This window comes from Populus alba, chromosome 19, assembly GCF_005239225.2.
Source record: "Populus alba chromosome 19, ASM523922v2, whole genome shotgun sequence".
Lineage (NCBI taxonomy): Eukaryota > Viridiplantae > Streptophyta > Magnoliopsida > Malpighiales > Salicaceae > Populus > Populus alba.
The window spans coordinates 17,836,120-17,860,747 of NC_133302.1; the positions used below are offsets into that span (position 1 = coordinate 17,836,120).

General features: G+C 33.7%; 3 protein-coding genes across 5 annotated transcripts; 2 read left to right on the forward strand and 1 right to left on the reverse strand.

The window, feature by feature from the left end:
• Positions 1 to 452: 452 nt before the first annotated feature.
• On the reverse strand, positions 453 to 16,231 carry LOC118056611 (uncharacterized). Of its 2 annotated transcripts, XM_035068862.2 has the most exons (11): positions 15,945 to 16,231; positions 15,028 to 15,202; positions 14,760 to 14,918; positions 13,526 to 13,619; positions 12,830 to 12,900; positions 12,348 to 12,399; positions 11,612 to 11,660; positions 11,380 to 11,514; positions 5,965 to 6,084; positions 5,747 to 5,885; positions 453 to 531 (listed from the first exon to the last, which is right to left on the reverse strand). In XM_035068862.2, exons 1-10 carry the CDS (start codon positions 16,151 to 16,153, stop codon positions 5,750 to 5,752), a joined length of 1,200 nt encoding a protein of 399 aa, XP_034924753.1. In that variant the 5' UTR covers positions 16,154 to 16,231; the 3' UTR covers positions 453 to 531; positions 5,747 to 5,749. The 2 variants fall into 2 exon arrangements, with proteins under 2 accessions (XP_034924753.1, XP_034924752.1); XM_035068861.2 differs by lacking the exon at positions 453 to 531 and having other exon boundaries at positions 5,671 to 5,885.
• On the forward strand, positions 589 to 2,640 carry LOC118056613 (cytochrome c). Of its 2 annotated transcripts, XR_004688831.2 has the most exons (4): positions 589 to 977; positions 1,205 to 1,338; positions 1,887 to 2,049; positions 2,278 to 2,640. XR_004688831.2 is itself a non-coding variant. In XM_035068865.2 (3 exons), the coding sequence occupies exons 1-3, from the start codon at positions 866 to 868 to the stop codon at positions 1,980 to 1,982; spliced, it is 342 nt and encodes a 113-aa protein (XP_034924756.1). In that variant the 5' UTR covers positions 589 to 865; the 3' UTR covers positions 1,983 to 2,213. The 2 variants fall into 2 exon arrangements, 1 of the variants encoding a protein (XP_034924756.1); XM_035068865.2 differs by lacking the exon at positions 2,278 to 2,640 and having other exon boundaries at positions 1,887 to 2,213.
• A 6,762-nt stretch (positions 16,232 to 22,993) lies between the features above and the next one.
• Positions 22,994 to 24,150, forward strand: LOC118056614 (glucuronoxylan 4-O-methyltransferase 3). Its single transcript, XM_035068866.2, has one exon. The coding sequence runs from the start codon at positions 23,135 to 23,137 to the stop codon at positions 24,038 to 24,040; it is 906 nt and encodes a 301-aa protein (XP_034924757.1). The 5' UTR covers positions 22,994 to 23,134; the 3' UTR covers positions 24,041 to 24,150.
• Positions 24,151 to 24,628: the final 478 nt, after the last annotated feature.

The window sequence follows — 24,628 nt, forward strand, 5'->3', positions numbered from 1 at the left end:
AATTAAATCTCTAGACTTATTGAACCTTTCGATTTTGACTAAAATGACTTCTAAACTCTTGTTTTCATTTTAGCCCCTAGTTAAGTCAATCAAGCCCTTCCAAAATTCAATTATGTACTTAACTTTTTCAATTTTTGTGATTTTGCCATCATCTTCAACTTCCTTCTTAATTAAGTCCTCATCTATTAAAATTGAAACTGCCAAACTTTGCAACTTTGTCCATGTTGATCCTTAAACTTTATAGTCTTTGATCAATTTCAATATATTTTTCAAAATTTCTTTAACAAGACCCTAAATTATCAAAACACGTAACATTTTAACCTGTTGTAAATAAAATGCCTTTTTAATTGTGATTCGAATTATTATTTTTATTATTATTATTGATTTTTTTAAAAAAATCTGGAATATTTTTCTTAAAAGAACATTTCCTACATGAAAAATAAAAAAATTTTGGGAAACCAAAATTAGGTTATGACATAAAAATGTATGAGTTCAAAAAATTGAAAATAAAAAACGGATAAAGAAAGGAGCCTATCATGCACGTACAGCAACTTCAGCAAGATGATTACGCCTTTTTATTATTATTATTATTTTGAAGTAAAGGGATCGCAATTTGATTCCATGCTAAAGTTGGTTTTTCTTTTCGTCCAAGTCAAAGTTAATTTTAATTTTTATTTTTTGATTTGGGCAAGTTTGATTAGAACAAACTCAAGTTTTGATCGTATCAAGTTTTTCAACAATTTAATTATAAATCTAATGTAATGTGAGTTAGGTGTTAGATCAACGAATTCATAAATTGTTTGAATCACATCAAATTTTACAACGCCATCTAGATCTAAAGGCAAAGAGAATTAAAAGAGAAGAAATGGCTTCGTTTGCAGAAGCACCACCTGGCGATTCAAAAGTCGGAGAGAAGATCTTTAAGACCAAGTGTGCTCAGTGTCATACCGTCGACAAGGGTGCCGGTCATAAGCAAGGTAACTTTATCGCCCCCCTCTTTTTGTTTGGATCTTATATTTTCGAGGTCAAATTGCCAATTTGCTTATTTCTTATTATTTATAATTTTGGATTGGGATTTGGGATCTGGTATTTAATGAGTGAACATTTTAGACAGTCAATTTCTTCTGAGATTTTGTGTTAAACTTATTTGCTTGGTTCCTGTGTTTTTAAGGTTTTAATTTGCTTCGACTGTTTAAATGTTCAGGACCCAATCTGAATGGCTTGTTTGGAAGGCAGTCAGGAACAACTGCTGGATACTCTTACTCTGCTGCTCACAAGAACATGGCCGTCACGTGGGAGGAGAAGACCTTGTATGATTACTTGCTCAGCCCCAAGAAGGTATAAATCAACTCTAAAGCATAGTATGACCTGGCATGTTTGCCAGTGCGTCTTTAACTGGTTAAGAAGTATGGTTTATACATTGAAGTCTTTAACTGGTTAAGAACATGGTTAAGTATGGCATGTTTTCTATCAAGTTATGACATTGTTACTCAGCATTTGGTAACTCAAGGTCCCGAAGAGAAACATGTGGACAATATGTTAGGTCTAGTAATTAGGAAGGCTGGGTTTAAAAATTGAAGGACTAGCAAACATAGAACATGGAGCGTGTAGATTATTATGTTTAGGCTTTGCTCTGAGATCAAGGTTGAATAATCAAGGAAAGCGACCCCATCATTGATGATATTTATCCTATGGTGTATGAAATGAACTTGCACATTTCATTTCAATGTGATAAGATAGCCTAGCATTTATAGTTGGTAGAATCATCTGACTATCTTAGATACAGATGAAGAACTCATGTCTTGACACTAGCGTTTGTGCCTCTTATACCATGTTTATTTTTGTTAGTTTGCGATGCTGACCCGCCGTGAAAATTGTTTGCGCAGTACATCCCTGGAACAAAGAAGGATTTCCCTGGATTGAAGAAGCCACAGGAGCGTGCTGATATCATTGCATACTTGAAGCAGTCCACTGCATCTTAAGCATTTCACACTTCCGGCCTCCCCATTTTGCAGTTGTTGGAGATATTTTTTTTTTTTTACCAATAAGGTAACCATCCTATACAATGAGCATTGCGTCGACGCTTCTTCGAAGAGTTGCCATAATTGGCAAACTTAACATTCGATTCATTTAGCTTACTGTGCCTCTATTTTGCGAATATTTGGTGGATTACCGATTAACAGTTTGTTAATGATAGTTTTTGGTTTTGATGATATTGCATATGAACATTTCCATGGATGCTATCGGTTGCCTTCAATATACTCTGACGCATAGCAGGTCTACGATAATGTTCTTTTGAGTGAAATGCAAAATGGTGTATTGGCATCTCTAGCAGGCGAACATTGGAATGCTCTCATTTTCTAGTGTTGGATAAATGCAACTGAATAAATCACCCCCCCTTCTCCCCATCTCCAATGGTTTGGCCTATCGCCGGCGAATTCCATTTACGTGGGGGTGGGAGCTCCACTCGATGCTGTTGCGGGTGACTGGTATTAATCTGATACTGTTTTTTACTGCTCTGGGTAACCTTAGATCTTCTGTTGTGGCTTGTAAGCAGTCTGAGAACTGGGATGCAAAATGTGATAAAGTGGCCTTTACTATTGACTTTGTTTGGGAAATGCAAGTTTATTTTTATTTTTATTTTTTCTTCCTGTCGAGTACTGTATTTCTTACATGCAACCATGAAATGGAGTGGAATCGAGGCGACTCGTCGATGAGTATGGGTAAGTTATGGAGTGAGTCAGATGAGTGGGTGGAGCGAGTTAAATACTAACAGCACCAATTTGGATGGTCTCCAGGAGTGCTAATGGAAAGTAAGCTCACAGAGTAGCAAAAATGGCAGAAAAAATAGTTAAATCAGAGAGGGAGAGTAAGAGAGGGAGATTTCCTGAATTTCAAGCTCATCATTAATTATTCATTTCATAATATTCTCATGCCCAGACAAATTCAGTTACGTGTAATTTAGCCATGATATTCCTTCTAGACTCTAGCTGATAACTATCATGAAGTTATTGTTCCAAGGCAAAAAAAAAAAACTGAAAGGAACATATAAAACGCTCCGTATGACAAACAAGCAAAACGTTGCGTAGTGACTAAATGAAACGGTGCGCATTACAGCGGTGGACTTATTTTCAAGAGGTAATCACTTCAATTGTTTGATGTTTTGAAAATGCTGTAAGAATTATAGTTTAAAATATTTTTTATTTAAAAATATATTAAAATAATATTTTTCATATTTTTAGAAAAAACATAAACAAAAATAATTTTTAAACAAAAAAAATTCAATTTTTTTAAAAAAAATCATTTCAATCGCGTTCCCAAACACAACCTTTATCTCTTTCATTCAAATCTCTGACAATTCCCCTTCTTCATATCTACCTTATTCTCTAGGAAGAACATAGGGAACTACAAATTGAATTCCTCAGCAAACCCCCATGTCACATCTGCTGGAGACAGGCCATTTTTATGAATCAATATTTTGGGTTGTTGCTTGATTTCCTCATTAAACCATTCTACAATCCATAAACCAATGTATAGGTGGAGAGAATCATAAAGAACCTTATAAGGAGTGGCCTTAGTGGAAGGATAGAAATTGGTGTTACACCACCATTTAACAAGGAAAAAGCCATTTTAAACCAATGAGGCACAGTTATCACTAGTCATGCATCACAAGTAAGTTTCTAGGCACTTGTTGACCACTTTTGTCTAGAGTCATGCATCACAAGTAAGTTTCTAGACACTTGTTGACCACTTTTGTCTAGCCATTAAACTAAGAGTGACAGGTTGTTGAATAATGTAGGTTAATTCCTGGATGCTTAAACAATTGTTTATAGAACTAGCCAACAAATATTGGATCCTTATCACTCACAATAGTAATTTAAACAATTGATGAGAGGCCATGTAATTTGTAAACATTATCCATGAACACCTTGGTCACTCAATAAGCATTATAAGGATAAACTAGAACCATAAAATGAGAGTGCTTGTTGAACCTATCTACTAACACTAAAATTACCTTCTTTTCATCTTACATAGGCAATCTTTTGATGAGGTCCATACATGATACGAACTAAATTAGATCTGAATTTGATCATAAAATGCTTGTGACTAGTTCTGTGAGATTAGACACATCTCTCAAACTGTACATTGGATCGAACTGAAATTTTATAGGGAGATACTAGACATATGAAACTATATTGTGGTAATTTCTAGGTCAAATGAAATTCAGAACATGTTATTTTATAGGATCAAAGTTACAAGATAAATCTTGTTAAATCTGTCAACTAGACCTCTATATACTGTTTGGGACATATCTAGAGCTACATGTAGAATTTTGCTGCTATTCAGGAGGAGTCAGAAACTAGACATTTCATACTTTCCAACCATACATGGTAGGTCTAGTAATTCATCTAATTAAGAGAGGATGACATGTTTGAAATCAGGAATAAAGTTTGTCAAATGACAAATAGTTTGGTCTCTTTTTTTTTTTTTTTTTTTATCGGTTTAAACACATTAAAATGACTTCATCTCTTCTTATTACACACATACCTCTCCCTAATACACTCAACTTTTTTCCAACGATGTTGTTGTTGTAACCTGTATTAAATTATGGTGTTTTGCTTTTTCCAAGTCGATTATGTCCCTATTTTCTTGTAATTTTATAATCAAACCCTTAATTGGTTTCAATATTTGAGATTCCTTTCAATTGTGCCCTTGGACTTCTTCAATTAAGCCCTTAAACTTTGATGCCTTTTACATAATAGCATTTGATCTTGATATTCTTCAAAAAAAAATTTCTTAATTGACCCTTTAAAACTTTTTAATTCTTTTGATTTTTATTCATTTTAATTATGGGTTTTGTTTTTTCCAAGTCGATTCTGATCCCTATTTTCTTGTAATTTCACAATCAAACCCTTAATTGGTTTCAATATTTGAGATTCCTTTCAATTGTGCCCTTGGACTTCTTCAATTAAGCCCTTAAACTTTGGTGCCTTTTACATAATAGCATTTGACCTTGATATTCTTCAATTTTTTTTTTAATTGACCCTTTAAACTTTTAATTCTTTTGATTCTTATTCATTTTAGACCCTAAACCTGTAATTCTTGCAATCTTGACCAAAAATGACTCCTAAACTTTAATTTTTCTCTAATTAAATCCCTAGTTGTATTAATTAACTCAATCCAAAGCTCAATTAAATCTCTAGACTTATTGAACCTATCAATTTTGACTAAAATGACTTCTAAATGTTTTTTTTTTCATTTTAACCCCTGATTAAACCAATCAAAGCCCTTTCAAAGTTCAATTTATGTCCTTAACTTTTTCCAATTTTTGTGATTTTGCCATCATCTTCAACTTCCTTCTTAATTAAGCCCTCATCTATCAAAATTGAACTGCCAAACTTTGCAACTTTGTCCATGTTGATCCTTGAACTTTACAGTCTTTGACCAATTTCAATACATTTTTCAAAACTTCTTTAGGGAGACCCCAAATTATCCAAACACCTAACATTCTAACCCACTATAAACAAAATGCCTTTCTAATCATGATTCAAAGTATTATTATTATTTGTTGTTGCTGCTGCTGATGATGATGATGATTTTTTATATATATAAAATGGAATATTTTTTTTAAAAGAAGAACATTTTTTAATTGAAAAAAAAAAAGGGAAACCAAAATTTAGGTTATGACATAAAAATGTTTGAGTTCAAAAAAATTGAAAATAAAAAAACGGATAAAGAAAGGAGCATATCATGCACATACAGCAACTTCAGCAAGATGATTACGCCTTTTCTCAACAAACATCTCCCGAAATTTCTCAAATCTGCCTTCCTTTATTGCTTCTCTTATTGACCGGAAGAACCCCAGATAGTGGTGTGTATTATGTCTGCAATGAAAGGGATAAACCGTCAACATCATCATTGTTAATGTCAGTGTCCTAATAGAGGTAAGCAATGATACTGTACATTTCTAGAAGAATCTGGGCCAACATTTCATGAACATTGAGTAAATGATTGATGTATGCTTTAGTATGATTCTGACAAGTATAGCAGCTGCAGCTTTCAACAATTGGCGTCGCATCTTTCCTGAAAGGAGACCAGCCATGTAAACAACCACCAGGAAGAATGCACTCTTGTTGAAATACGAAAAACTTTCCCTCAAATAATAAAATGGCTGTCATTCTTCTTTTTCTTTGCATTTTTTAAAGAAAAATACGAAAAACTTTCCCTCAAATAATAAAATGGCTGTCATTCTTCTTTTTCTTTGCATTTTTTAAAGAAAATTAATGCGTGGTTGTCCCTTGCACTAATTTGATAAAATAGAAATCTTGCACTCCTAAAGTTTAAACCTTTTGAGTCTTGGCTAGATGGGCCATTTTAGAAATGAGCATTTTTTATTTGGATGCATTTTCTGCATTGGTTCCGTATTAGAGAAACAAGCTTAAGAAAAGTAAGCTCTACTTTTCAAATTCATGACTAAAAGGTCACCATCTGATCTCAGTTCTGTCATGAATCGCAGAACTTGTGAACTTGTTCGTCATTTGAAATTTATTTTGTAGAAAGGAAACCACTACAACGAAGGTTCATTTTGTCAATAGAAAGACTTAAGTCAAAGCATACAGCTATTACAGCTGTATGCTTGAATAGGAAATAGGAAAGCATACAGAGCATACAACTATTACAGCTGTATGCTTGAATAGGAAATAGGAAAGCATACAGCTGTTACAGCTGTATGCTGGAATAAGAATATAAATGATTGATAGGAAAGAGGAAACTTATTTAAATTCCTAGATTCCCTTTTTTGTAATGGCCATGTACAACACAACTTTTCCTATATAATGAAAGCCTAGTCGAAAGGTGAAGGCAATTCAAACCATTCTGTTATGGTATCAGAGCTTGGTGTTTTCTCACAGAATTCTTAAGATTTTTTGTTCTTTCTTAGTCATAGCTATATGGAGAAGTCAGATAATGTTTGTGTCAGATTTACTGGCAAAAATTATGCTGCCTGGACATTCCAGTTAGAGATTTTTCTCAAGGGAAAGGAGTTATGGGGCCATATAGATGGCAGTGACAAAGACATGGTTGCTGAAGGATCTGTGGTTGCTAAGGCAGCATGGGCTGCCAAAGATGCACAAATAATGTCCTGGATTCTCAGTTCTATGGAGCCACATCTGATCCTTTCTTTGCGTCCTTATAGATCTGCAAAGGCTATGTGGGATCATCTCACTCAAGTTTATAACCAAGACAACAATGCTAGGCGTTTTCAGCTTGAGTTGGCTATTGCCAACTATACCCAAGGAGATCTTTCTATTCAAGATTACTATTGTGGTTTTCTGGCTTTATGGAGTGATTATTCTGATCTTGTTTACAGCCAAGGTTTCTGCAGAAGGTGTGCTGGCAGTGCAAACAAGTCCATAAAATCAGCCAACGAGACCAATTTCTGATGAAATTGCGACCAGAATATGAACCCATTCGTGCCTCTCTAGTCAATCGTGATCCTGTTCCATCCTTGGATGCTTGCTTTGGAGAACTATTGCGTGAAGAGCAGCGTCTCCATACTCAAACCATTATGGAGCAAGCAAGAGTTGCCTCTGCCAGTGTCTCAGTTGCTTATGCTGCTTCTGCTTACAACAAGGGGAAGAGTCGCGATATGAGCAAGACACAATGCTATAGTTGTAAGAAGTATGGACATATTGCTCCCCATTGTCCTCATAAAATTTGCAACTACTGCAAGCAGCTGGGTCACATCATTAAGGAGTGTCCTATTCGTCCTCCTCCACGCCCCAACAAAGCTTATCACGCTGCTGTTACTGCTGCTGGTTCCTCTTTTTCACAGACTCAGCCTCCAGCAAATTTTACTCACCCGAGAGATGGTGCAAGAAATGATTGTGAGTGCTTTCTCCACACTTGGCCTTCAAGGTACTGGTTCTTCAGCCCTTACTTGGATCTTAGACTCAGGTGCTTCCAATCATATGAAAAACTCTTTGCATGGGTTTTAAGTAATATCCGCAAATATTGTGGATCCCTCACATATTCAACAGCCAATGGTAGTACTCTTCCCATCATAGCTGTTGGTGATGTACCTCCCTTTTTTAAAGGATGTTTATGTCTCACCCAAGCTTGCTATAAACTTAGCTTCTGTTAGGTCAACTTGTGGACAATAACTGTGATGTAAACTTCTTCTAAATCGTGGCTGTATTGTACAGGATCAGATGTTCCGGACAGCTGATAGCGAAGGGGCCTAAGCACGGACGTTTATTTTTTCTCTCCAACTTCCTATTCCACGCACTTTGCTTCCTTTCCTCTGTTTTAGCTTTTCTTTTATACTGCACTAAAGTGTCCAATGAAGTTTGGCATAAACGTCTAGGTCATCCAAATCCTAGAATCCTCTCTCATTTGTTGAAATCTGGGTTAATAAGTAATAAAAAGAACATTCAGCTTCAACTGTGTTCCTTGATTGTGCTACTTGTAAACTTGGCAAAAGTAAAAATTTTACCCTTTCCTTCTGCTGGCAGTAGAGCCACAAACCCTTTTGAGATAATTCATAGTGATGTCTGGGGGATTAGTCCTGTCATTTTCTCATGCAAATTACAGATATTTTGTCACTTTTATTGATGACTACAGCCGCTATACATGGGTTTATTTCTTGCGGAACAAATCAGAAGTTTTCTCTATGTTCAAACTATTCTTGGCATTGGTTAACACTCAATTTTCTGCCACTGTTAAGACACTTAGATCAGATTCGGGAGGGGAATATATGTCTCATGCTTTCCAATCATTCTTGCAATCTAATGGTATCGTTTCTCAACGATCATGTTCCTATACTCCTCAACAAAATGGAGTAGCAGAACGCAAGAATCGCCATCTTTTGGATATGGTTCGTACCTTGCTCATTGAATCTTTTGTTCCTCCAAAGTTTTGGGTAGAAGCACTCATTACAGCAACTTATCTAATCAATAGACTTCCTTCACAAGTCTTAGGTCTAGAGTCTTCCATATTTTCGGCTTCATCATTGCCATCCTATATACAACAATCTTCACACCTTTGGGTGTGTATGCTTCATGCATCATTCCTCCACCTCATAGAAATAAACTTTCTGCTCAGTCAATTAGGTGTGCTTTTCTTGGATATAGTATTACTCAAAAGGGTTATCTATGTTTTGATCCACACACTAATCGCGTTTCATGTTTCCAGAAATGTTATTTTCTTTGAAAATCAATGTTTCTTTTCCTTTGTCTTCATCCTCAGCCACTTCTCTTGCCTCTTTACCTCTTTTGATGACTCTTCTCCTTTGCAAAGTGTTCCAGTTGACAGGTTCCAGCCACATTTGGTGTTACAAAAGAAGACTTCCTGTGCTGCCCCCTTCAGCTTCTGTTCTTGTCATCTGCTCCTCCTTTACAGCCTTCTGTGGCTTCTGAGGTACCTGTTTTGGCTCCTTTACGCCGCTCCTCTAGAATATCTGTACCACCTGCTAAGTATGGATTTACCTCATCTGTGGTACATCATTCTACTGCTGCTCTCTCTGTCACTTTATCCTCTATTTCTTATCCCTACTGGTTATTCACAGGCAGCTACAGAACCATGCTGGCACACGCAGGCTATGCAGGACAAGAGTTAAATGCTCTAGAAGCTAATCAGACTTGGGATATTGTTGATTGTCCTTCTGGTGTGACTCCTCTTGGGTGTCGATGGGTCTATTCTGTTAAAAATCAAGGCTGATGGCAGCTTGGACAGATATAAAGCACGATTGGTGGCTCTTGGAAACCATCAAAAATATGGGAGAACATTATGAGAGGAGACCTTTGCTCCAGTGGCTAAAAAAAATGGGTACTATTCGAACAATTCTGGCCATCGCAGGCATCCCAACATTGGTGTTTTGCACCAATTGGGTATGTGAAGAATGCCTTTTTCTTCATGGTGATCTCACTGAAGATATATATATGCGACCACCAGCTGGCTTATTTTCCACTCCTACCTCTGTTGTGTGTAAGTTACGCCGCTCCTTGTATGGTCTCAAACAGGCTCCTCGTGCTTGGTATGAGCGATTTACTTCTGTCCTTCTTCAATTTGATTTCCTCAAAAGTAAATATGATGCCTCTTTGTTTCTACGTAAGACTGCAAATGGAGTTGTGTTTTTATTGGTGTATGTTGATGATATAGTCATAACCGGTACTGATTTCGCTCTGATTGATCAACTCAAGCAGCATCTGCAGAAATCCTTTCACATGAAGGATCTAGGTCCTCTCACATATTTTCTTGGTCTAGAGATTCATGCTGGTTCCCATGGCATTTTTTTATCCCAACACAATTTTTCATGGCACAATTCGACGTGGCCTTTGCTATCCTGCTGGTACTTCCCTTGATCTTATTGCTTATAGTGATGCTGATTATGCCGGGTGTTCCGACACTCGCCGTTCCATTACTGGTTGGTGTATGTTTCTTGGTCCTGCACTTTTTTCCTGGAAGAGCAAGAAACAAGATCGTGTTTCCAAGTCTTCTACTGAGTCTGAATACCGGGCTATGTCCCAAGCTTGTTCCGAAATCATCTGGCTCCACGGGCTCCTTGCTGAGCTGGGTTTTCAGCAGCGCACTCCTACTCCTCTTTTTGCTGATAATACCAGTGCTATTCATCTTACCGCCAATCCTATCTTCCATGAGCGCACAAAGCATATTGAGGTGGATTGCCACTTCATTCGGGACGCATATGCGACAAAGACTATCTCACTTCCACATGTGTCCAGCACTCTTCAGGTGGCTGATGTTTTTACCAAGACTCTCACCCGCCAACGTCATCATTTTTCTTGCTACCAAATTTGCTGCTTATGGACCAGCCCGCATCAATTTGAGGGGGATGTTCAATAGAAAGACTTAAGTCAAAGCATACAGCTATTACAGCTGTATGCTTGAATAGGAAATAGGAAAGCATACAGAGCATACAACTATTTACAGCTGTATGCTTGAATAGGAAATAGGAAAGCATACAGCTGTTACAGCTGTATGCTGGAATAAGAATATAAATGATTGATAGGAAAGAGGAAACTTATTTAAATTCCTAGATTCCTTTTTTTGTAATGGCCATGTACAACACAACTTTTCCTATATAATGAAAGCCTAGTCGAAAGGTGAAGGCAATTCAAACCATTCTGTTACATTTTTACCTCAAAGGTACAGCATTAACAGACATTATATTTGAAATCTCAATGATAACCCACCAGAGAAACATAAGGCTTTTATATTTCAGTAAAAACATCTACTACTCTCCAATTCATAATATGTTCAACAAGGATGAGATGTTGATGGAGCTTAAAACCTTCAATTCAACAGATGAGATCATTAAAAATATCCAGATAGCTAGAGGTATACAAAGAATAAGTCCATTACCTGTAAACAGTTGCTTTCAGATTAATCTTTGTCTGGTCAATTCCCATACCAGTCAACTTCAAATCAGAAGCATATGTCTTGTTATCCAGTGGAAAGGTAAGCGCAAAGCCTCCAATAGTTAGATGATAAATATACCTGCAAAGGTTGCCCAAAAAACAAAATCATTTTTGGAGACAGATCACAATGAGGAGAAAGAAGCTTCCAGGGTTAAATTGAGAACAGAGGTGCATACGATGAGTCAAAAAGATCAATGCCAGCAGCAACACCCTGCAACACCTCCTCTAACAAGCATTGGAAAACAGAATTCACTTGTTATTCCACAAACCACTCCCATAATCCATATTTATATCCATATCCATAACTACATACAAAAGCATGAACTTTGTCGAAACATTTAATCTGAAAACGGTACCCTCTATCATTTATATATTTAAAGACTAATTTGGTCATTGTGTTACTTCAAAACAATAAAAGAAAATCCTACAACACATTAAACTATATTCCCATCAATTATTTTCATTGCCAAAAAACCATGAGAATGAATATTTTCTGTGGATTAAATAGTGGACTTGTTTTGTTAGAATGTATTTAGTCCCAAAGGCTTAAAATATCTGGAAAGAGTTCAACAAAGTATATGAAACCTATTAACTCATTTAACGCCACCATCCTCCCTCCTTATGTGCTCTACCATGATAGCATGTGGAGCCCAAAGCAAATGTTGATAGCAAATTTCAATTAAAAAAACTTGAACTAGGGACTTTTGAAGAGCTAGCTCGGATACAAAAATCCGTACCCCACTGGAATCAAATGCTTAAATTATTGGGGAAGGGGCCAACAATTTTTAACCACCATTTATTCAAATATAGCAACAATTCATGAGAAACTCTCTATAACAAAGATGAAAGTATATCCGAGGCAACAAATTGAACAAACAAAATCAAAGAATTATTAAACAGTCCACAAGATACCTGGTAGTCCTAGTCCACTGATCAGACGTGGCCCATCCTTTGGTAAACTATCCTGATCATGTCATAGAAGCATTAAAACTCAGACATTTTTTTTTAACCCTGTAAATAATTCATCTTCTGTACAATCCCCATGAGATTCACAGGACCATTTATGCAGTGTTCAAGTCATGTTTTCATACAACAGCTCCAAGGCCTCGATAGAGCTGTCAAGTAATATTTCCTTACCATAACAAACTTTATTTTAAACAACCATTTAACAAAATGCAATCAGTTTAACTTCCAGATTCAGAGAAGATATAAGATAGCACTGATAAACAAACACAGAAATCTCAAAACTTGGAATAGGCCTTGTCTTGCAAAGCCAACTGGCAAGTCAAACTCATTGATCTAAGTTCATGATTTGTCATTATTTCACACTTAATGGCATCTGTAATCAAGGGGAAATGTGAATCTTCCTAACTTAAAGAGTTTAAGCATCTCACAGTTACAGCACTAAGCAAAGCAGGGCGCTCATCAGTGCTCTCTCCAAATCCAAATCCTCCAATCCAATAACCTGCAAAATGCATGTTATGATCAATTTGAGAAGAAGATTTAAACAAAGCAATTCTACATACCAAGATAAGAATCTTTTAATGAATACATATAACTAAACAAGCAAAAATCCTAGCAAATGAGGAACATATGAGAGAGCAAATAAAGGAAGTGGAAAGGCAGAAAGCCATCTAGTATGTAGTCATTCCATGAATAAAAGCGCAGCTCATACAAAGGGAATTTAATGCATTCAAACTTCAGACTATATGTAGAGCCCTACTCGATGCAAAGCATAATTCTCTGACCTAATAGCATGGAATCCATTACCCAATGAAATCTAATGTCGTTTTCTTTTATTGAGAAAAATTATAGTATCAAATTGCAAAGTGGCAAGAAGATGATAAAATTGAAGGGAAAATATATCCCACCTTTAGAAGAGCTAAGAGAACTTTTTCCGCTATTTTATCATAGTCGTTGGTCAGAAGAAATTGGCATTGCATTGAAATCATGGGGAAAAAAGAAATAAAAGGTGAATTACCCCCCCTGCTCCTTGTCTATATTAGAATTTTGATATAGAAAAAGGCATCAATAACCTAAATATCATGAATGATATGTAACTTAAATCAAACAGAAAAGAAAGACAATACCTGATACATTACGCTTCACTACTTCTTGTGCACATCGCCTCCGTTCTTCGACATCAGACCCTCCAACAATGGCTCCAAAAGCAACTCCACCTGCCTAAATTTAATAATTGATACATGATATGAATACTTCTTCTTTCCATTTCTAGGAATGAAAGAATAAGTTACACAAGTAATGCCATGATGAAAATTAATTATATACTTGATACTTTAGTTACATGCTACTTCAAGCTCAAGGGGTATCCCACAAAATAATAATAATAATAATAATAATAATAATAATAATAATAATCATCATCATCATCAAAGCATGGTAGATGAAATTAAATAATTGTTCCCTGATAATCAGTTTTGGCCTACATATAGCTAATGTTGCATCCACAATTAATATCTTAACAAAGACATGCATCAATATTCGTTTGTCCCATCTCTATTATGTAGTCTCATTGTAGAAATCAACAAATTCAGTTATTTAGTTTTATTTTCTTCTAGTTGCTTTCCATTTCTTATGGGCATTTTGGATGCCATTCAAGTACTCTAAATAGATATATGGACTTTGGACATGACTTTATTACCTTGTACAAAAAAGTTTATTTGAAAATCATTTAAGACATCTTCAAGAGAGAGGGAGAAAAATGAATGACCGGATACTGAAACTTCACAAATTCTGAGCAGAAATTTAAGTTGTGAGATGCTTTTACATGTGAATGTGCAAATCCATAGTATAAAATTGAATACTATTTACCTGAAACTATCCCAGAAGCTTAACATAACAAGGATATTGATATTAAAGCATCTATTCCCCATAAGCATCAAAAGCACATTCCATATGTTTTAAAGATTTGAATATTAGAGATGATACAACTGAACTAAACAGCACCGCAATAATCCATTAAATTCAAGAATTGAATTGTTCATGTACCGTGTCTCCTACAAAAATCTAGTTTCAATACAAGACTATCATATTTCCCTAGAGCATTGAAAGTGCATTCAACAAGTTTAAAGATTTGAAGTTTAAATCTAACACAACTGAACTAAATGACACCACAATAATCCATCATATTTCATGTGTTGAATTTTCCATGCACCGCATATTCTACAAAATCTAGTTTTATTCCAAGACTACAAAGCACCATGACTAACCAAACGAATCAACCATCGGGATAGTTTGGCACATTCAAAGATGGATTTCAGATAATTATACTAATTTAACTTGAAAAAAAGAGATAATTTTTACCGGGCTTAGTGCAACGCATTCATCAAGCCACTTTACAGTTCGATCAACTGAATTCTTGTTCCTCTTCTTTGACACCCATGCAGGTACTTCATCAGCCAAAGTGGCCCAAAGATTTGGCCTCAAAGAAGAAATTATTCCCATGTATTCTGCAGGTTTAATCTGCCAGCAAATTATCAGTTTGGAAATATTCAAAAAGTAATCCAGCAAAAGGACTTGAAAAATCAGCCAATAGAATTTGACGTTAAATGAATTGAGCAAGCTAAATTACCAAAAGGCGACCACAAGGAGTTTCAAAAGATGCACCAAGTTTATTTGAGGCACTACTTTCTGGAAGGCATTGAATGGAATCCCTTGCTACAGCAGCAAGTCCAAAATCATGCAATCCAAGCATTTTATGGAGTCCTCCAATTGAGGATATTGTTTTTGATGAAATTCCTTCCATGCTGCAGGAAAAAAAAAAATGTCACATCGACCAGTCAAGTAAATAAAGCACAAAATTTCTTAACATAGAGATTTCAAAGTTACACTGTCAGATTTTCCTCATTTTCTTATACTTGAAAGAGAAAAGGAATAGAAAATGGGGAGCCACACATGAAAAAAAGATTAAAAATCCCTGGGGAAAAAGCGGAGATAATCCACAACAAATCAGTCATTGTACTTGAACAAAAACTTAGGCTCCATAAACTCATCGGCAAAAAGACCAAGCCCCATGAAATAATCTTACTGTCCCTTAAGATGATACGAAAATATCCCACAGTTTCTACATTTTTATGAGCAGAAAAACATTAAACAAGCTAACTCTCATGTTCTTGATGACTCCTCAATCCTGCTACAGCAAAGGACCACTTCATTACTCTTATCTCACATAGATAAATGAAATCCATGCCATCACTTGACTATCACAAATTATGCACAATGCATATCAAATTCTCAACATCTTTGCATTATATTTCACTTTGCAGATAAAAAATTTATTCATAACTGTGGGTCTTTAGTTAGTTGTCCATATACACTACGTTGCATGAAAACTTGCTACGGTTTCTACACTCTCACAGTCAAAACAACAAACATTTCCCATGCATTTCAATCCCGAAAGCCAAAACCTTACTTGTTGATGGTTACCTGAGCAAGCTATGGCAAAAGAATTGAAAAACAAAAAAAGGATTTTGCTTACAGAAAACTTACAAGTGAAGAGGGCTAACATGAAGGAGAGAAGAATCAGGGAGAGGAAGAGAAGGGAGGAGGTCAGGCGAAATAAAATGGGGTAACCCTTTACGTGTAGAAAGGAGGAGAGCAGGTGTTTCTATTTGAGGGCAGTTGCCCAGCTGAAATACACCAGTCCTTGCAGCGGGATTGCCCTTGCTCGTGCTCCATGCTTTCACTGAGAACTTCATGCTCTCTTCCTCCCTCTCTTCTGCTTCTTTGAGGCCGGCTTCGTCTTTCGACAACAGGGCAAGCTCTGTTTTCAAAGCTTTCGCGGAACGGACATCAAGTTTTGTTCAAAATAGGAACCCAAATAGCTTTAAGACATTTCTGGTCCCTGAACTTACCTAATTCTTGCCTAACATGCGTGCCTCATAAAAATGAAATTAAAACTTTGATCTAATTACCATAATTTAACTATAATAATCAATTTTTTAATTAATTTTTAAAATTTAAAACTATATATCCTATGATTAAAAGAAATACACAATAAGATATTAAACTTTGAAGATTATATCCATATTTTCTTATTTTTCTAATTGTATGCTTTTCTTTTTTGAACAGTAATTGAAATTATTTCTTGATTCGATGATTTCACACTTTGTATGGTAATAAAATTTTGAAATAATGTGATAAACCGAGTGAAGAGTTTCTAAGAGTAACATTCAATTGGAACTATGTAGCTTGGATAGATGAATGTTCGTTGCTTAAATTAAAAGTTTAAGGACCAGAATGGAAATATGAGTATGGGATTTTCCTTAGAGATAGAGAAAGTCTTGAGGCAAAGCCTAAGGCAGCCTCTTATTTCACATATGGGCTGGATTGTTTTGATTTAAGCTGGTCTAAAGATGCCGAGTCTAGGGAAAAGAAATAGAGAGGCTCTTGAAAGATTATTTAACTCGGCCACTAGTCAAAGATTTAAATGACATCTAAAAAAAGTCAACTTGAAGTTGACATGGCCACCTTGATCGAAACCTATTTGAAAAATTGAGTGTGTGTTAAATGTTGCAGTGAAACATATTTTTTAAAAGTATTTCTTGTTTTAAAATTTATTAAGATTTTTTTATATATATTAATAAATTAAAATCATTAAAAAAAAACACATTAAAAAAATATGTTTTTTCCAAGAAAAACATACTTAAAAATCATCTAAAAATAAAAGTTACCATACTCCTAAATAGATTATAAAACAAAATCATTTTAATTAAACTGATTTAATTCATTTAACTTATAACTCGAGTCTAGACTTTATAACTCGAGTCTAGACTGGGAGGTATAATTTATTTTTTAGATTAATGTAGGTGTTCAGACTAACTTATATATACTTCGACTAATCTCGCAAGCCATAAAGTTAACGATAATATAAATTTCTAGTGTTTTTAAGAGTTGTTGGACATGACTTATTGATCTTTAAAAAGTAAATTATGATATGACCAGTTAAATTATATATTTTCTGGTTGATTAGAAGGTATAATTACTATGATTTGTTATTGCCCTTTAAATTTGACTTTTGTTTCTTTCTTGATTCACCCTGCCAGGTCTTAAATAGCATAGTGGAAGGTAGTCTGTCCTAGCATCCATGAGCTCACCACTTTTCAATTTTCATGGATGGAAGCTTGAGAGCTTCAAAGAAAAATTCAAAAATGTTGGGTTATATAGAATCTCTTTCAGAAATGAATTTAGGTTTTGATTTAGGAAATATTCAAAGTTTTTCCATATGTTGGAGAGCTAAGCCCTAACTCCCGAGAGAGAGAGGGAGATGTTGACGGCTGAACCAAATTATTCGACCGGAAAGAGTATATTTGCGGTCCTCTGCCACTACTTGATCCTCCAATATCATTTTGAGCTTCCATGTCCTCTTAAGCTTGCATCTCCGGTGATCATCTCTTTTTATCTAATTCCTTAGATTATCCTACTGTTAATTTATTTTTTCCAGCAACTTCCTAGTTGATATGTGTTATGGATTGATCTTTTTCCCATGAGTTGTGACATTATATGTATAACCTCAAGTAAAATAGTGTTGAGTGTTGTGGCGTTATAATAATGATTATTTTTTAAAATATTTTTTTGTTTGAATATACATCAAAATAATATATATATATATATATTAAAATTTTATTTTTAATATTGGTACATTAAAATAATAAAAAAATATTAAAACAAATAATTTGAAACAAGAAAATTCATTTAAAAAAAAAACAGCCCGCTAAAACAAAACAAATCAAATATACTCGAAATATTTTTGTTTTTGCATAGAATTGAACAAAAATCTAAGACAGTTAGAGTGTGTTTGTTTTAACTTTTGTGGTTGAGGTTGTGGTTGGTTACAACCCAATTATGCACAAAACTCAACCACAAAAGCTATTTTTTCTTGTTTTTTATAGCTTTTTTAATGGGTCTCACACCCAAACTCAACCTCAACCTCAACCTCTAAAACAAACACACACTTAATCCTCTGTGAAAAATCAATACCATATACTTTACTGCCATATCAGCAAGAATCAAGAGTTAGGGTCACTTTACACTTGAGGGTCTAGCCCATTGGTCAACAGCAAAGCTTGTCTTTGCGAAGGTCCTGGGTTCGATCCTTAAGAGTACCAGTATGTCACCCCCGCGGTGCCTTACCTGCCTACTGGGCTTGCAGGATGTTCAGTGGGCCCGGGGAATAGTCGTGGTGCGCGTAAGCTGGCTCGGACACCTCGGGTTACCAAAAAAAAAAAAAAAAAGAGTTAGGGTCACTTTATTTTATAAAAAAAAATCAAAATCAAAAGTTACACAATCTGAAATCTTGTTTAATGGCTTTTAGATGCTAGTATTCAAGATATAATTACAAAGCGTGATTGATGCAAAAACTCCGCTTTTCTCCTCAATTATATTCAGAATTGTAATGATGATAACGATTTAGAATGTTTTTTTATTTAAAAATTTATTAAAATAATTTTTTTTTTAAAATTATTTTTTATATTAATACTTTAAAATAATCTAAAAATATATATTAAAAAATGAATTTTTAATAAAAAAATTTAAAATTAAAAAAACATAATTTAATCGCATTCCCAAAATGCTCCCCACTTTATATATGTGAAAGTGTTTCACCTACCTTTACAGAGGGCATCCATAATTTTTTGTCAACAGCAATTTGTTGTGCTAGAAAAAGAAAGACAAAAAAAGAAAAGAAAAGAAAAGCTAATTAACAGTTATAAATGCCAACTGCCATGCATGTTACGCACTTGGCTTGCCTCGTTGTAAGAGTATCAATTTTTATAAAATATAATTTAAATAAATGAAGAAAAGGCTCTACTAAATTCACGCTTAAATAGAATAAATTAGATAAGTTGTACGTGCTATGTTATGGGCTACCTTTTAACACGTAAGAGAAAATATGTTAAGGTGGTCTCTAAATTCAGATTGAAATAAAAGAAAAGTGCAAGGGTTAGTTAAAAAAAAAAAAAAAAAAAGTAAAACCACACTTTTTTATATATTAAATATTAAATTAAAATAACAACATATTAGATTCATATAAATCAATCTAAGTTTACTAATTAAATACACATACAAATCATGATCTCAATTTAGTTTTATTATTTTGTTTTATTAAAACTATCTTTTATTTAAATGATTTTATATATATATATATATATATATATATAAAACAATTGTCAAAATTAAAACCAAAACTATATTCATATTTGAAAACAAACTAAGATTTTAATGTTATTTTAAAACTAATAACTAAAATATCCTGTCACTTGGGCTTGATAACATAGGCCCATGCGATTGGACTTGATATTTTTTTTTATTATTATTATTTGAATGGAAGGACGACGTGATATTTACAGTGGTAAGTGACTTGTCACCTATGATTTCGTTGTTGATCACTTCTAGTGGTTTGGAGTCACTGAAAAATCACCCCCTTCTTTTGGACATAAAAACATAATTTAAAAAAAAATTATTTAAAAACACCTGAAAAACACTATAAAACATCAATGAATTCATATTTAACCTTGGAATAACGTTTAATCGGTCAAAAAACCCAAGATTTCTCCCATTTCAAAAGGTATTTTTGAAGTCTGATCTACTTTTTTAACAAGATGAAAAATAAAAAAATGCATTAATAAAATTTTCCTAATAAAATGTAACTCATTGATACTAGAAAAGTTATTTTTTAGTCACTAAAGCATGGTCAACTACAACTTTTTATCTGTTTTACTATAATTTGGTGATCTTTTCTTTTCTTTATAAATAATATAAAGCTTGGACCAAAAATAATTTTGAAAAAAAAATTAAGCCTAAAAGGTTTTGAATCACTTTTTCTAAAGGGCTGTTATTTCACCAAGCTTTTAGCTTTGATTTCCTCAGTTTTACTATTTATTATTATTATTATTATTATTATTATTATTATTATTGCAAAATCTAGAATCAACACAATGTTATTTCATTCTTACTGAGACTATAATAATTCAAAAGAAAGCAATACAAACCAAATCACTAATCAACATAATGTAAATGAATGAATTAAAAACAAAAAGCTCGATGGCTGAACTAATAAAGAAAAACAATTAAGGACCAAGTAACAGAAATGTCATTTAACTATATTTAGGACTATTTTTTCACTTAACTTTCAATTTTAGTCCCCTTATTTTTTTACAAACAATCAAACTAAATTCTTCTTTATAAAATTAACAATCAACTCAGTGCCGTGGTATTTGCTGAAATAAGTCATAAAATCTAATTCTAAATTAATTAATTATAAAAGGATTAAATTATAAAAAAATCATTGAAAAATAAAATTAAAAAAAAGTACCGTGTAAAACAACAATGAATTCTCTAACAAGACATAGCCATTCACTTGATTGCTTTTAGTTCTTTTTTCTTCAAAAGCTCAATTTCCTCAGTGCTTGCCAAACAAGCTTGTCGGTAGATGTTGATCGCTGCTTCTTCAATCTCCTGGTTGGTAATGCTTGCCCATCGAATAGTTTGGTATATATACCAAACCCTTCGATGGGCAATAATAATAAATTATATATATATATATATATATATATATATATATTATTACCTCATAAATTCTCTAGTTATTTATTTATGCATATTGTCTTGTTAATTTAATATTCTGATTTAGTTGCTCCAGAATTTCAATAAAAGAAAAAGGAAAAAGAATAAGTAAAACCAACAATTGTTTTTTGAGCCCACCGGAAAAATAATTATTGATAAAAATAATAATCCTAAATTCAGCCTGTACATTAATAGAAATAAAAAATTATTGTATAATTACTTTATCTGCATTTTATCAGCTTGTACATAAATAGAAATAAAAGATTATGTTATAATCACTTTATCTGCATTTTATCAACTTGTACATAAATAGAAATAAAAAAAATTATGTTATAATCACTTTATCTGCATCTTATCCTAATCTTAAAAGAAGGCGTCCACTAATAATATGTTGATGTAGGGTATGATTTAAATTGAAATGCTAAAACAATTTTTTTTTTTATTCAAACAAACATCATTTTTTTTTAAATAACATCATTTTAATTTTAATCTTTAGTTTATCTATGCGAAATGTTTTAATTACCTTACCCGTTTCTCAACTCTTCAAAAATAAATAAATAAATAAACCGTAAAGATAGTATATCTATCTAGGGGACGAGTAAAACAAAACTGAAAAATTAATTAAATTAAATAAAAAATTTAAAAAAAATTGAACTGAATTAAAAAAAAAAAAAACCGAGCCAAACTGAAAAAATCAGGCAAATTAAAAAAAACCGAGCCAAACCAGAAAAAACTGAGTCAAATTGAAATCGTCTGGTTTGAACCAATTTTGTTTTTTTTTGTTTTTTTTAAAAAAATCAATTTAGTTATTTTTTTTAATAGAAATCAAACCAAAAATCATCAGCATACATCCATCTCATTCAAGTTTATTATAACTTAGTTTATTTGGGAAAAACATTCATGGTATCGTAAGCCTCTTCTTCACGCATCAACTTATAAATACGAAGATGGGAGGAGAAATGAGCATAAATTATTCAATCACACCAACACAACTGATCTACCGACCAACCATGTTATTTCCTCTCTTGTCAACATCAACAATCCCTATTTCCTATCTTGTTTGCTTCAAGATTGTTTGCTTCGAGAATACGTGGTGTTCGGAAGGACATTGAACGGTAATTTTTTAAAGTCATTTTAGTTTAAAAATATATTAAAATAAATTTTTTTAAAAAATTTATTTTTAATATCAACACATTAAAATAATTTAAAAATATAAAAAAATAAAACTATTTTTTTTTATTTAAAAGCATTTTTAAAATGAACAACACCAAATATGCAAGATTAAAATGATGGTTATAAATATGGTTGTGATTATTTTTCAAAGTCCTTTTCATGCCGCAATGTATTAAAATAATATATTTTTTTATTTTTTAAAAATTAGTTTTAAGATTAGCGCATCAAAACGATTTAAAATATACAAAAAAAATTAAATTTTTTTTAAAACATAGATATAACCGTATTGCCAAATATTCAATGTGTGTTTGGCTTGAAGATGTGATATCTTTTTTTCTAAAAATACAACTTTTTTAAACCACAAACCATAATTTCAAAAATTAAAAATATACTTTTTATATATACTTTATAAAAAAAAAATTCAAAACAACCTTGGAATCAAACACTAAAAAAATGAAAAAATAAAAAAGTTGGACCCATGATTGCTACAATCCCCACCCATCTATTTTCATGTCACATCCTTCTTTATTTCTCCAATGATATGCCACCAGATATCCATATCAAAAGCTCATGGGATGGTACTCCATGGCAATAGTAAATTGATTTTTAGATCCAGGGTTGTTAGCCTTTCATTTCTACACAAAAAAAATATAAAAAAATATCGAATTGATCAAAAATCCTATCTCTGAATTGTTCTTTGCATTGTTAATTTTTGAGATCATAAATTATCTCCACATGCAAAATAATAATAAAAAATCATCTTATATTTCTTTTTCATCTTATATACCTCTCCAAGAAAACAAAAACAAATAATTCCTTGTCTCCTAGTAGCTACCACAAGCCCCCCACTTTCTTTCATTAACATGGACTAAATTCAACCTCTGTTCATCACCCCCACCCTCTCTCTCTCGCCCTCCGAAGAAAAACCAAACGCCTCAAGAACCATGAGGTCCAAAAACCAATCTCCCATTAACATCAAGATCATCATCCTCGGTTTATTCTTTCTCCTCTTCCTTTTGGTGATTGCTTGGTCAAGTTTCTCGTCTCCCAGACCAAATTCATCCCCCATAGCAGAAAATGATGGTCTATCAGATTCATCAAATCTGTCCACTGATGAAGACGAACCAAAACCATCAGCAGCAGCCTGTCCTTCTCTTCCATTGACGCCGACATGCACCAAGCTCCCACCTTCTTTAGCCAACGCTCTTGTCCATTACGTGACAACAAACATCACCCCTCAACAAACCCTCAAGGAGATCTCGGTCTCATTAAGGGTCCTCGAAAAAAAGTCACCTTGCAACTTCCTGGTCTTCGGCCTTGGCCATGACAGTCTAATGTGGACATCTCTGAACCACGGCGGCCGCACTGTTTTCCTGGAAGAGGACAAGGCCTGGATTGAGCAGATCAGAGAGAAACTGCCCACCTTGGAGTCCTACCATGTGACATACGACACCAGAGTTCATCAGGCAGATGGGCTCATGGAGACGGGAATGGGAGATGAATGCAAAGTAATCAGCGATCCAAGATTCTCCAAGTGTCAGCTTGCCCTTAAAGGGTTCCCTGGTGATATCTATGATGTAGAGTGGGACTTGATCATGGTGGATGCACCTACTGGGTACCATGATGAGGCTCCGGGGAGAATGAATGCGATCTACACAGCTGGATTGATGGCTAGAAACAGAGAAAATGGAGTGACTGATGTGTTTGTGCATGATGTTGATCGAGTTGTAGAGGATAAATTCTCCAAGGCTTTTCTTTGTGAAGGATACATGACTGAGCAAGAAGGGAGGTTAAGGCACTTCATTATTCCTACTCATAGAACTAGTTCGGGAAAACCTTTTTGTCCTTAGAGGTTTCTCATCTCTCTTTTCTGCTTAAATTTGCTGTTATTAATTGTTTATCTTCATCTTTGTTTCTTGTCATATAAAATATAAATTACCGGGCAAAGGTTTTTTTTTTATATATATATTGATACTAATTAATATCTCCTCTGGATGTTTGAACACTGGAATTCTGTTTAAATTAATTTCCTTAGTTTTTTTTTAACCAATTTATCTGGTGAAATGAGCAAGAAGTTGAAACTATTGCGATTGAACATCCCAATTTGTCTGTTACTAGACAGTGTCATACGCTGTATTAATAGTGGGTTAGTTCAGTTTTTTTTTTTTTTTTTTTTTTTTTTAACTGTAAGAAAAATACTCAGATAGTATTTTTAAAGAAATAAGAAAAACTTTGGCCTTGGATCATTAATTTAATTATATCTAATAAGATCATATAATTTAATAATTTTATTTAAAAAGTAGGCAGCAACAGTAGACAAAAAGTAAAAAAAGATATTTGTCAATAATTAATAAAATAAAATAAGTTACAAGTATCCTATTATGGAACAGAAGAAAAATAATTTACCTGATACGAACTTGTTTGACTTGTGGTTGTTT

Coding starts and splice junctions, on each gene's coding strand:
- LOC118056613 (XM_035068865.2), top strand. CDS start 866: ATGGCTTCGTTTGCAGAAGCACCACCTGGCGATTCAAAAGTCGGAGAG. Junction 978..1,204: donor GGGTGCCGGTCATAAGCAAG/GTAACTTTATCG, acceptor TTAAATGTTCAG/GACCCAATCTGAATGGCTTG. Junction 1,339..1,886: donor ACTTGCTCAGCCCCAAGAAG/GTATAAATCAAC, acceptor TTGTTTGCGCAG/TACATCCCTGGAACAAAGAA.
- LOC118056611 (XM_035068862.2), bottom strand. CDS start 16,153: ATGAAGTTCTCAGTGAAAGCATGGAGCACGAGCAAGGGCAATCCCGCT. Junction 13,620..14,759: donor AATGCGTTGCACTAAGCCCG/GTAAAAATTATC, acceptor TATTAAATTTAG/GCAGGTGGAGTTGCTTTTGG. Junction 11,515..11,611: donor ATTGATCTTTTTGACTCATC/GTATGCACCTCT, acceptor CAACCTTTGCAG/GTATATTTATCATCTAACTA.
- LOC118056614 (XM_035068866.2), top strand. CDS start 23,135: ATGAGGTCCAAAAACCAATCTCCCATTAACATCAAGATCATCATCCTC.